We start from the raw sequence: 13,341 nt of genomic DNA on the forward strand, positions 1-13,341 counted from the left end.
TCTGATGGAGTTGCTTATAAGATGCTGCCTGTCTGAGTGATCTGGTGCGGTTGTAAAGTTTACATTATTGTATTATTTCTGTCAAAGTAGTATGCAATGTTATGCAATTTTACTGAGTTTTTTTAAATGAGTAAATGAAATACTTCATAGGTCATACTTTTCCTCAGTGCAGTGTCAGTGGTTTATATAAGTGCTTGTCATTTGTCCATATTGATTTAAGAACCCATTGCTGCTTCTTTATTCACTGAACTTGTATTTTTTTTTTTCAGTACTACACCAACTTTGTTAAACAGTTTGGGTCCCATTTCGCTGGGTGGACTTGCTCATATGCCAGAATTACGTGGCAGACATTACACAGACAACCACCCATTGACCCCAGAAGAACAATTTGTTGTCATGCACTTACGTGAGAAGGAGATTAGTAAGCGAGAAAAGTCACCTTCAAGAAATGATATAGAGGTATTTATATAATTTCTGTTTAAGATAAAAGTAGCAGCATTAATAATCTGCAATATTTCTGTAAACTGTTTACTTACAAGTAGTTGAGAAAAGAAGGCAGTGCATGAGGTTTAGAAGATGTAAACATTAAATATAGCAAACTGCTGTTAAATAGTGTCAACTCATTTCCTATTTGTTTCTTTTTCTAACTACTCAGTCTGATATATGTTCTAATGGTTTTGCAAGTAGAAGTATCTTCCCAGATTCTTAACCTCTCCCATTGTTAGCTAGCAGTTCAGTTATCAGCAATTTGTTATGTTGCACTCAGTTCTATTTGGTCATATACTTACATCAAAACAGATGAAAGTATCGTAAAAAATGTCAGGCATTGACAGTGCTTTAAAAAGAACCCAGAGATACATAGCGAAAATCCTTTATATTCAAACACCTTTTAGTTGTGGAAACGCTTCAAGTGATAGAAAAGCTAAAAATATTTTGTAGTAATTCATTATCTGTCAGAAAATTCATACAACAAGCGTAATATTTTTAACATTATTTTCTAGCGGTACTGTTACTACATACATAATGGAGTGCGGGAAGACATGCTGGCCCCTCAGGATAAGGAAGTGATGAATGTAATTTTAAGTCATATTCCAGCTCACCTTCTTGCTAACCCAGACCTGCAGAACTTACTTGCAAGTTTAAAAGAAGAGATTAAGGCAGACTATTCTGTCAACCTCATGAAAGCCATTGGTAAGCCTCAAAATCTCTTAGCAGTTATGGGTATGTAGACATTGATTGCACTTTGAAAGAAAGTCTGCGTTCTATTCTTAGCATGCATGGAGAATTCCTTTGGTGTCAGTAGAACTGCGATAGATATCTGAGAGAGTATAATTCATGATCATGCTACGTAACTTTGCAGTTTCAACAAACATCTATGTACTAAACCCTACATCCCATCACTCAAAGATAGTCATTTCCAAGTTCAGTAGCTTTGGGTGCGTAGAATTGTTTTGTCTATACTTCTACAACATCTCATTCCTAATTCAAATCTAAATTGCATTCAAAGTGCATAATTCTGCAGCTTCTCATCAGATTTATAAAGATCAAATGGTGGCAGCAAAAGAAATAAGAAATTAGAACGATATTGTGACTACAAAGATCGTGAGCACTGCAGCAAATTATTCATTGATGAATGTGCTTTGATTCATTGATGCATGTGCTTTGAAGTGCATGATAGACAAGGATGTGTCAACAGCAGTTGAAATATATTTGATCCTGTTGTGGGGAGAGGGTAAACTAGGCTGTTTTAACAGATGCTGCCCAGATTAGCTTCTTGTTATTCTGCAGAAAGTCAGTGATACCCATTAACAGCCACAGTCATCCGTCTCATAACTCCAGCGAAGTTGAATGTTACACTGGGATCATGTCACAAGTTCAGAGAATTTCATTTAAGACATTACAGGATTAAGGAAAATTAGATGACACATTGATGTGCATGATTACACTGCTCATGTTCAACAAATAGAAGGTCATCGTATATAGATAAATACAAAAAAGTCATAATCCTTGAAATTCAGTACTGGCCATCCAAAAGTGAATGTGAAAGAGACAGTTCTGTAGAACGTAAGATTTTTTTTAAATCGCTTTCCAGTAGTCTTACAGATTTTTTGGGTTTCCCACGTGTAAAATAATAATTTTCAGTTTTCTTAAATATGTTGACCAGTAAGTAGCTGTGGCCTCATTTATGCCAGCATAAAAAGGAGAGATTGAACAGTTTTTGCTCTGCCTTCTATAGTCTGAGATCTTTCTAAGTACCCTTTAATCTGCTTTGTATCAATATCACGATTTTAGTGTTTGCAATCCCTTTTTGTGGAAATGCCAATGCCAATAAGGGGTAGTGAGTCTGCTTCCCAGTTTTTGTTCATGTCGTATGTAATGGGCCATTGGTCAGACCTGGTAGCACATGAGTTTTGGCATTTAGCAGATCATAGATTAGCCCTTTGAATGCCATATCCTTCCTGGATGCAACGGATGATTGATAAGATTTCATAAATGTTTAAGAAGCCTGGTTTATGGATGTGGAATTAAAGCACAATAATAAGTTTCAACTGGGAAGACAGAATGAAAAGCCATTTCTCCTGCCTCTCATTTGTAGAACCAGGACCAATTCTTGTTGTCTTTTTCTGAAATACTTTTATGGCCAAATTGGTAATTTGATTTTTGTGCTGTATTTCATCCTAAAAGCATGTGAGTAACTATATGACATTGTGTAAGTTTTAGATGTACAAGATTCGATGACTTCCTGAGCTATGGAGTTAGTGTGGTTTTATATGTGGGTTTTGACGATACATGCAGTCTCATCATGATATACATGATTTGTTCTAGTTGATTACATCTTGATGGATCCAACTGAGAGAGAGAGGCTGTTTATTGGAAGTACCCCACGCCCTTTTCCCCAGAGGGTTGTCCGTGCACCAGTGCCATGGCACAACTCTTACAAAGAAGTGAAAAGCTGGATTGAAAGCAATCTATTCGTAGTGAATCCGTTGATGCTCACTTTGCAACAGCTCTGGCATTCTGAGTAAGATGTCATATTCATAGGATCTTAATTAAATTGAGGATGTTTTTAGTTTGTAGCTTGGTTAGAGAGTGCATCTGCTGACTTCTCTAAATATGCTGCAGAGATTCTGGGGGAGCCAGTAGAGAGAAAGTGGCAAAATCTGTTCTGTTGTCTAACAGAGAGCCTTTAAGAATTTCAATATAAAATGCTTGTTTCCTGCAGACTCTGAATGAAAGTATGGATGTGTTTTACATGTCCACAGTGAAGAATGGTTAATTTCAGGACATGAAAAGATCGTCCCCTTTGTTAAAAGATATTATCACTAAGTTAAGATTCAATGCTCAAATAAATAGTGATTTCAAATTGTTATCGTGATTCCTGTGCTTAACAAAATTAACTCTTAAAATCGACTATCTTTCAAGTGTCTGTAGTTGGAAGTTGTTCTGGGGACGTTTGAAAACTGAGATATGTTTTCTTATGAAGTTAAATATGGTAGGTAGTCATCCTGAGAACTGTTTTTGCATTTGTAGGAACTTGAGCTCTTGTGTGTTCCAGACTGTGATATATGCCATGCTGATGATTTTTTTTTTCCTCACAGGGTAGCCAGGATAGGTACCTATTACAATTAATATGGAATAGAAGCAGTAGGTGTCATTCTGTGTGTTCTTTAACACCTGGATACACTACTGAATCTAGGAAAGGAACAAGAAATTATTCTGTCCATTTTAGCAGAAAATTAACACAATTTTAAATATAATAAGTACAAAGTGGAATTCGTCAAGCCTTTTATGTCTGCCATTAGCAAAAAAAACCCCACATTAGAAGTGCACTTGTTGGACAGCTTGGCAATGAAGCTGTATGCATCAATGAAATGATAGTGTTAGTGTTTATAAATACACGAGACCTTCCTGACTGTATTTATTTATTTATTATTTTTAAACCAAATTCCATAAAATATCTACTATTTGTTTTACTTCCATAGGTATGGTCATCTAAGGTTTGTTCGCACTGAAGAAATACTTTGTGGGAACCTGCCACTATTGCCTGCTGAATTTGAGGAGCTCATTCGAACACACTGTGTGGAAGCTCACGCTATTCTTCAGAACGAGTCAGTGCCAGCTGTAGTAACAGCAGATAAATTGAGCACCTGAGGGTCTGAGTTCCATGAAGCTTCTTTTTTAAAACATATCTCAGACTGAGATGACACTAGTCCTGAGCACAAGGCTGCCAAACCAAAGGGGAAAATAGCAGAGAGGGATAAACATCTAGGTGCTGAAAGAACTGTTGAAACTGCAGGAACATTTGCACAAGAGCAATGGGAATAAACTGACTGTGAATAAGTGTAGACTGGAAATTAGAAGGTTTCTAACCATGAGAGGATTGGAGTCTAAATCTATAAAAATGGTGACAGAAAATCAAACTTTTTCAATTGTGGAAACTGATTTATTTAAGAAAGAGACTATATGACGCAATAGCCTGCATTCTGCCACCTGAGATCTCTTCCAGACTCAAGCTTCCCATTTAATGCTAATAATTAAATATTTGCACTAGTATTTTGTATATTCATTTAAACTAATAGTAGGGACCCATTATAGAAAGAGTCATTAGCTTAAAAAATCTGATTTCCTCTAAGTCCTGGTAGGTACAGTTTTGTTTGACACCTAGTTAACAATTCTCTGCTGGCCCTTTGAATTTTGCTCGTTCTTTGGGTAACTTCTGAGCTTAGATTTCATTGCAAGGAGCAAAGTAAGACTAATAAGCTTTTAAAAAAGCTTTTAAGCTTTTGTCTCCATATTATTTCATTGTAGGTGGGTCCCAGCTTGTGCATCCATTTTCCTTCATGAAAAAGGGAAGTGGATTCAATATGCTCCTGAAACTGACCGTGATTCCTCTCAGCAAGTTGAAAGCTATTTTCATTCTGTGGCAGCTCTAATGTCCTTACAGTTGCGTGAGATGGTTGTTAATTCCTTAGAAGATCTTCTTGCATTTTTTATGTTCCACAAGGTATAGTGTGGGGTGTGGGGTTTGTTTGTTTGGTTTTTTAAAGCATCATAGCATCTACATTATGGATGTTGTAATGGATTAGGACTCCATTACTATAAAGGCAATTTGGGGGTAGGGCACTTCTTACTAACCATATAAGGCAATTTAAAAAAGGGATCTTGTATTTGGTCCTAGATTTTATTTCTGATAGGCATTATGGATATTTTTTTTTAGAGCTTTTGTTCTGTACAATAATCATTGCTTTACTTCTGTTACTTCAGGGAGAATCACGCAGTTGCTCTTAAATCCAGTTTCATAATTCCAACTTCTATAGATTGATTTATGAGTCGGCACCTTAAAATCTTGTGTATTGGAGCATCAGTGCTTTCACTAAAGATCAGTGACAAAGGTCCCATTGGTGCTGTGTATTTAAGAGGTCTGGGGGAGTTTGTGTCTTCTAAAAATCATTATAGCTGACTTCTTTGGTGTGTACAATCTTCATTCTTTTCCCTAAGGATGGAAATGATTTTACAGAACCATATCAAGAAATGAAGTTCTTTGTGTCTCAGATACTAACAGTCAAACTCAACGTGGAAGAGCCCAAGATTGTCTTTGAGCCATCTTTGAAAGAATGTTGGGATTTAATCAGTCGTTGCTTCAGGGAGATCCTACACAGTGCTGAGGAACTTCCAAAGGTACGGAATAAATTATAGCTGCATTCAAAGTTCAATCTGAATAAAAACTGTCTATGATATAAAAAACTACGAATAGGGCAGAAAACTTGACAAATATATGATAAAGATGAGGTTTGTTTATCACGGACTGTGTGACCTTTTGTGATTATAAAAGATAGCATAGGAATAATTATTTTTCAGTTTCAAGTTATGTTAAAGCCCTGGTTTGATTTTCAAATAGTTTTCACAAGCAAACTATGTGTGTAACCAAGCGTTAATTATGAATCAGAGCCTTTTCACATTGCAGGTTTTTTACCAAATAATACATTTTTTGAAGTGGTGTGTGAATGGGTAATAGAATACCTTATTTTCTCTGTTGTGTGTATTATTGCAGTATTTGTAATGGTTCCCTTTAGGTAGAAAGACTTCTATTTCCAGAATTAAAAAGAGATGATCTCACGCTCCGTACAGTCAAACTACGTGAATCATTGTTTTCAGAGTATGTGAATAAACTTGAAAAGGTCTTTGAGAGCAACATAGTTGGTCCACAGAAGTAAGTTTTGGCTACTAACTTTATTACCTGTCCAAACCCTCAGATTCATAACACTGTCCTTTTGATGCAAACAGTTTGAGTTGATTTGTTTCTTATTATAGAGAATCTTCACATTGAAATCTTATGTTTGTTTTTGTGATCTTCTGTGTTTAAGGTATTTAAATGTGTACAGGAAATACAGCAATCTTTTGAACAACGACGTTGAGCAAGATGTCACAGATTTCTTGAAAGAAGGTCCTTCTTTAGAAGCTTTAGCAGAGGTAACATGTGACTGACAGCTGCTACATGTTCATACAGCAGCTAACACATCACACTTGACTTCCTTACATACTGCCTAAAGAACTCCCATTCAAATAACTTGTTTTACCATTGGGGATACTAGGGGACCCATCTCAGTTTACACAGCCCCTCACTGTAGGGCTGCTGGGCAAATGGAGAAGGAGATTTTGTTACAGCCCTCTCCTATGAGTTTTGTTGGGTCCTACTAGAAGTCCAGTGGAAGGCTGCCCAGAATATGTGGTGAATCTGCATCTTGCTGGTCCTTCGACTCTCTTGTCCTTAGCCAGCTTTCTCTACTTTTCTCTCTGCATTCCCAAGTTAGCCTCTGGCTGAATATTTTTTTAGGCAACTTGTAGTGTTCCTTAGTATAGTGTTACTGTACAAAGCTTCCAGCCCTAGAATCTGTGGATAGGAGCTGAGCTCTGCCAATACGAAAAATAGTCATTCATTCTCTTTGGAATATATTATCCATTTGCTGGATGGGGACTAATTAGTTGTTGTTCAGCGTTTTTCACCCATGGACTTTAAGGAAAAATAACAGATTTATTATTTTCCATTTGTAGAAGATTGACAGCTTGACAAAACTGAAAAGAGAGATTGCTTCCATGCATATCACTGTCCCTCTGGCCATGTTCTGTCTGGATGCTTTACAGCTGAATGAGGAACTCTGCAATCGGACCCAAAATCTTAAAGACAGATTGACTGAATTTGCAGTAATGGAAAACAGAGCATTAAATACAAGGTACATGTTGTTAACACGCATGGGTCTGGTTGTCTGTATAGAATGATGCTGCATATCTGTTGGTGAGATAACTTTATTAATTACTGGGTTTTCTAGTGCTGACCAGACATGTACAAGGACACCAAAGTGGGTATTTAAAATTAACAGGAACGGAAATACTTGTAAGAAACATCTAACTTATTCTGTATAGGGTGTACATAGAGATTAGACTGGAAATACACCATTTTTCTTTCCTCCTTTGCTGACCTACTAGGATTTGGGTTGAGATCCTTGCTTCCCCTGCTGGTGTCCAGCTAAAGCAGCATGAAGACTGTACTGTGCAGCTCTGCATTTCTCTTGTTCTTGTTTGTTGTTGTTGTTGGTTTTGGGTTTGTTTTTGGTTTGTTTGTTTGTTTTACTTTTCCCCTTTGCCACCTCTCCCCCCTGCCCAGGGAAATAATGTTCCTGTTTTCATTTAAGAAGGAAGAAAAAAGAAACAAGACCTTGAAAATACAATTTGGCTCCAATGTAGTGGGATAATCCAGGTTATGTGAATAAAAAAAAAACCTGCCCCCTACAAACACCAAAAATCCCCAAGCAAAAAAGCCCCAAATAAAGAATACTTCCACAGTGACCTGAGAGACAGTCATCGTAAAGAAGTGATTCAACCTGCCTATCTAAAAAGCATCTCCAGGTGGAGATGACCCACAGTCTAGAGGGGCCTCTCTGCCTCCACTTACTGTGGAGGGGATCTGGACAATCAGTGAGCTGTGACAAGAGCTCATGCTGAACACCTCGCATTTGGAAGGCTTGAGTTGGTCTCAATGAACCTGTCCTTTGGATATGGTTGCTCTGTGCATGCCTGCTGTCTGTAGAGACACTTGTAGTATCGAACTAGAATCTGGAACAAGAAAATGTATCACTGGGAAGAGGGAAAATAGCAGGATTTTTTTCCTTTCTGCATTTTCTGTTCCCACGTGCAATGTAAAATAAACTTGGTTGTTTAATATTTTTTCTCTTTATAACTTTGTTTCATACTACACACTTGATTTTATTGTTGTGGGGGGATCAAGTGAGCTCTTGCTTGATGCATTCAAACAGTTTTTCTGCAGCAGATTGGGACTTGAAAAGGAAATTGTATACCTACTGCAAGGAAATTATTAATATGCTGTTAATTGTAGTTTGGAACCAATTTAGCAATCATTCTATTATATATCAATTCTTGTAAACAGAGTAGGACAGCATAACTGATTGTACAGAGTAAAATGACATCCTTTATAAATGCCTGTCTGTGTGTATTCAATCGGAATAATTAATTTATGAATTTATTCTTGTTTAAAAGACAAACTTCATTGACAAGATCTTGCATCTCTCTTCACTTATGATCCCAGTGATGTGTCTGTTTTCTTTTTGTTGTAGAATTTGCAATGACTATAATTCAATTGCATGTAGAATGAGAGAGGTGCCTCAGAACACTGAAGAACTAGTGGAACTTGATGCATACTTAAAGAAATCCAGTGAAGTTACTGTTCTTCAACTGAGAAAGGAGGTTGTGGGAGCAGCACGCAGACTGGAATTCCTCATGAACTATGCTGATCTTTCTTGTATGTCTCAACTGCAGAATATAAAAGTATTCACATGAAATATTTTTATATAGATATTGGGGTCTGCATGCATAGATGTTGCCTCTTCTAGAATGCTAATGGAAAGCTCCAAAAGAGACAGAAAGCAAATAAAAGTAATTTAGTAGAGGCCAAAATGTACCAATGAAGGAAGGAATGGTTAGGGAAATGGCATACAGCACAGACAGCGTTTTTTTTCTGTGTTTCAGATAATGTCTTGGACATTATCAGATTAATGTCGTATAATCTGGCCAAATGGTGTTATACTTCTATGTTATTCAATACAAAATCTTCAGTGAAAAACCATCTAAAAAGCCACGTCTCGAAGGCTCTATGACAGCTTTTAGAAAGTGTGAGAACTTGCATCTGTGCAGTTGAGTATTAGATCAGTGGAGGCCACTTGCTGTTTTGCTGTGATGGTTTGCTGTTCCTGGCTAATACAAAGGCTGTTCTCCAAGAGAAACATCTATAGAAGTTACCTTTAGTTTGCATTTCTATTCAAAGCATAAACATGCTGAATGTTATTTGCCGTACATAAAACCAAAGAGCAGTTATATGACTGCATACCCATTTTAGTGGCAGGATGTCCCTTTTCCCTTCAGCAGAATACACTCTCAGATAGACAGTGATAGAAATAACTAGGATATGCTATGTTTATTAGAATTTCTTTCTGGTAAAAATTTAGGATGCCTATGGAAGCCAGGACATTTTTCTGCTACATTTTGGACTGGAGTGTTTGCATGAGTAGTATTTCATAATTACGTCTTCTTTGGGTTTATAAGCACATGTCCTGCAGTCAGCTGTAATGAGCTATGTGCACTGACCAAATAGACAGATATGAAGATGGAGTTGTCTGCTCATTGTAGTTATTATGTTCTAGCTTTTGTGAATAATTCAGCATTTACACATTATGGACTAAAAATGGTTTAAACCTTACTATTATCCACCTTAGGTGCATGTAGTTGAATGGCATTGATATTCTGTAATAGCTGTTCTGACTGATTTTCTCTGCCTAGCTAAGATCTAATTCAGACAATTTCACATTCTTAACTTGATTTTGGAGTTTTACTGTCAGTCTAACTTGTTTTAGGGAACAGTTCTCTTTGCAGTGAAGATAATTCAGCCAGCAGCTTGAAATATGTAGCTTCTTAGACAACCTGTTCCTAAATGTAGTTTTAGCTATTTAGCTTACTCTTCACAACAGCCATTCTATTAAATCACTGGTTAAAAGATATTTTCTTAAAGGTGTCTATATATATATGTGTGTATGTGTATATATTTTTTTTTAGATGATGACATAAACCTGAATAGCACCGTTCTCCATTGGCTTGATCAGATTGAGATAGTATTTGATAACTGTAGAGATCTGTTGTCTGACAGGAGGAGTCATTTAGAGGCAATTTTGCTTGAAAGGTATGGTGTTAAGACGTTTTCTTTCACAGGATATTATAAATTATAAATCTCATTGTCAGTAAAAGGGAGATAATGTCAAAGAAGGAAAACTTGGAAAGAGGCTGAGAAAGTAATGAAGAAACCTGGTTTACAGTGTTATGGAGAGTTCAGAAAAATACCATTGATGAGGGCAGATTAGAATGTTCCTATGTTTAAATAGGTCTGAAAGGAGGAATGAAGGATGTTGCTGTGATATTCATAATTTTATCTTGCATTACACATAATTTTGTTATACTGTTTTTACTCTTCCTTTATTTCCTCCAAGTATTGAAGGTAGCAAATGTAAGTGAACTAAATCAATTGGGACGTTTGAAAAGGAATATTGAATTCTAATCCTGTAAACGGCGTAGTATTGATATAACGGATTAATTGGTTTTCACCTGCATCTGTATTTACTTTACACTAGTACTGAGACCAGATTTCATTTAACAGTGCTTGTTATAATTAACAAAATAATAGAGACCTGGTAAGGAATGACACAGAGCATGGCATTACCTTGGCTATCTTCACCTCAGGTGTTCTCAGTTGGAGGAAACTCTTGAAGGTTACAACAGAGAAGTAGAAAGCTACAGAAAGCGGGATGTCATTAGCACAGAAGAAATGAAGAACAATGCTGAGAAATTTAAAGAGTTGAATAAGAATCTAGAGAATGCACTAACAGAATATGAGGTTAGTATTTATTAGTGAAGTATGGAGTGTGTTGCAACGTGCTGGATGAGCAAAAGTTCGGTTCCTGTCCTGTTTTTTTCAGGGTTCTGGCCATATATTGTCACGATGGCTTTTGAAGTTTCCGAATTCACAAACATGTGGCAAATATCTTGTTGCACCAGCAAGCGTTACTACTGCTGAGTTGAAGAGCATGCTTTTCGTGGAAAAAAGTTGAGGGAGTTTTTAAAATTGAAATACTGAATTTCGGTGTTTCCGAGCAGTCAGTAGTAGCAGGATGTTATCCACAAACCCCAGAATTCTCGTGGCGGAGTTGGCAGGAGCAGAATGTTAGGGAGGTGGCATTTTCTCTGCAACATGGTTTGTGCTACTGGAGCTGTGTTTTCAGTCCCCTTGCTTGTCCTCTGAATAAAACCAAATGTTTTTTCCACTGTTTGTATCATTTCCAGAAGTTGTCTATAGGCCTTGTGCATGTGTTTAAAACAGAAAGGGATGTTTCAGATGCTAGAGGGAAGCTGACAACCAGGATTCCTAGATTCTATTCTGGGCTCTCCATCCAGGGTACTGTGTGGTTCTAGGCTGAATAGTTTGTCTTCGCTGTGCCTCTGCTGGGAAATGAGAATGGTTACATTTGAGTGATCTCACAGGCATTATGAGGCTTAATTAATCTTCTAAATCACAGTGAGACAATGAGATATCTCCATATATGGAGCCTCAAGGATCAAGATTTTAATTAAGTCTCACTCAAAAGAGAAAATTGAACCAATTAAGTTAGTCTAGGATTTAGATAAATTGCTGTTCCTACATATCAACATCTTAATCTGATTTAAAGGCATCTAGTATGTTTAATTAGTGTGAGTTAACTACACTGATATGATGTTATAGGCACATCAGAATAAGTAATTAAGTTTCTTAAGAGATATTCCCAATGAGGGGTGTATCCACAGAATTTAAATGACATGACAGTGAGGTTAGTGAATACGTGAATTTAAAAATTATCTTGGAATGTGGATAATTTAAGTTTCTCTCCCTGCATTTCACATCGAATGATTAAAGTTTTGTAAAGGTCTGTTAGCATTGTAAAAGCACAGACTTGGGACTCAAGTTGAATTCAGCGTCTGCATTTCAGACAGCGTTTCTCTTTGCATGTTGATTTATACTGTAAGGTCTTTTGGACAAAGACGATATTTTGCTGTGAATAAGCACAGCAATTAATATCTATTTTGGTTGGAGCTTCCAGATAATTCTGTAATAAAAAAAAATAATGAGTATAAAAAATTCCCCTGAGTCTGTGTGACTGAGGAGCTTGCAGGCAGGTTTCAAAGTGGGTTGGTAACTTGTGAGCCTTGGTTTCACTGAATGCCATGGTGCGTTAGCTGATTCTGAAGTAAATACAATTTTTTTAAATCATTTGAGTAGTAAAAGATGCCAACAAATAACTAGGGGAATTTTTAAGAACATAGTTACCTTATTTACCTAAAATCCACAGGCATAAATCTACAAACCTGGCTGGCTTTATGACATGTAAAAAAGTTGTATTAAATATTACCTATTTAAAAGTTTAAACAGCAGTAGGAATATTTGATGGAAGTAAGATTATTTTTTCTCTCTTCCTCTCTTTAAAGGCTATTAATAAAGAAGAGGACTTACTCCAGCGGCAGAAGACTCAGTTTCCTCTACTGCAACTTATAATGGCAAACAAACAACCCTTTGAGCAACTTTGGGTAACAGCATATGAATTCCATACCAAATCTGAGGAATGGATGAATGGTGAGACTTCATTTAATGAAATGTCTCATTTTCAGTTAGTTAAGTAGAAACTGAAAGGATTGATTAGTTGTGAGAAAATAATTTTGAAGGAATAAATGCTGTAGAGCAGTGTGAAATACAGTTGTTGACTTGGATTTTGCATTAAGATATTTTTATTTTTTGTAACACAACAGATTTCCATTTAAAGGAGAATTACTATAACTACCTGTAAATAAACCACCCTGGCAGTCTCCTTGTGCTGATTTGCCTGCTGTGCTTTATTCATATTATTGTGTTCAGGATCTATCCAGAAGTTGAAAGCTGATGAAATTACTGAAGAAGTTGGAAATATGTGGAGGATTATGTACAAGCTCAGTAAGAGTTTTCCAGATTTGCCTGGGCCTAGATGTGTAGCAGAAACTATGAAATTTAGGATTGATAAATTTAAACAGCACCTTCCTGTCATGTCAATTGCCTGCAATCGTGGGATGAAGGAGAGACATTGGGAGCAGGTACTTTCAGCTCTGCTTTCTATCACAGAATCTGTGACAGTTCAATGTACTACTCCATCGATTCCATACTGTGAAATACAGCAGTAGCTCTGTATGTCACAATAAAAAGATCTTTTATCCTGTTACATG

At 36.7% G+C, this 13,341-nt stretch overlaps 1 protein-coding gene across 1 annotated transcript in view; it reads left to right on the plus strand.

Annotated features, from left to right (window-relative positions):
• The window catches only part of DNAH3 (dynein axonemal heavy chain 3), a gene marked incomplete at both ends in the record, with an annotated part of 55,815 nt that overhangs the window by 4,479 nt on the left and 37,995 nt on the right, over window positions 1-13,341 (plus strand). Inside the window, 14 exons of the mRNA XM_080354245.1 lie at window positions 270-459; window positions 1,002-1,191; window positions 2,827-3,022; window positions 3,984-4,109; window positions 4,810-5,005; window positions 5,500-5,679; window positions 6,075-6,211; window positions 6,366-6,471; window positions 7,054-7,232; window positions 8,631-8,815; window positions 10,123-10,246; window positions 10,801-10,954; window positions 12,577-12,721; window positions 13,001-13,212. Coding sequence (XP_080210371.1) covers window positions 270-459; window positions 1,002-1,191; window positions 2,827-3,022; window positions 3,984-4,109; window positions 4,810-5,005; window positions 5,500-5,679; window positions 6,075-6,211; window positions 6,366-6,471; window positions 7,054-7,232; window positions 8,631-8,815; window positions 10,123-10,246; window positions 10,801-10,954; window positions 12,577-12,721; window positions 13,001-13,212 — 2,320 coding nt within the window. The remainder of the gene's footprint in view (window positions 1-269; window positions 460-1,001; window positions 1,192-2,826; window positions 3,023-3,983; window positions 4,110-4,809; window positions 5,006-5,499; window positions 5,680-6,074; window positions 6,212-6,365; window positions 6,472-7,053; window positions 7,233-8,630; window positions 8,816-10,122; window positions 10,247-10,800; window positions 10,955-12,576; window positions 12,722-13,000; window positions 13,213-13,341) is intronic.

This window comes from Nesoenas mayeri (genome assembly GCF_963082525.1).
Source record: "Nesoenas mayeri genome assembly, chromosome: 15".
Classification (NCBI taxonomy): domain Eukaryota; kingdom Metazoa; phylum Chordata; class Aves; order Columbiformes; family Columbidae; genus Nesoenas; species Nesoenas mayeri.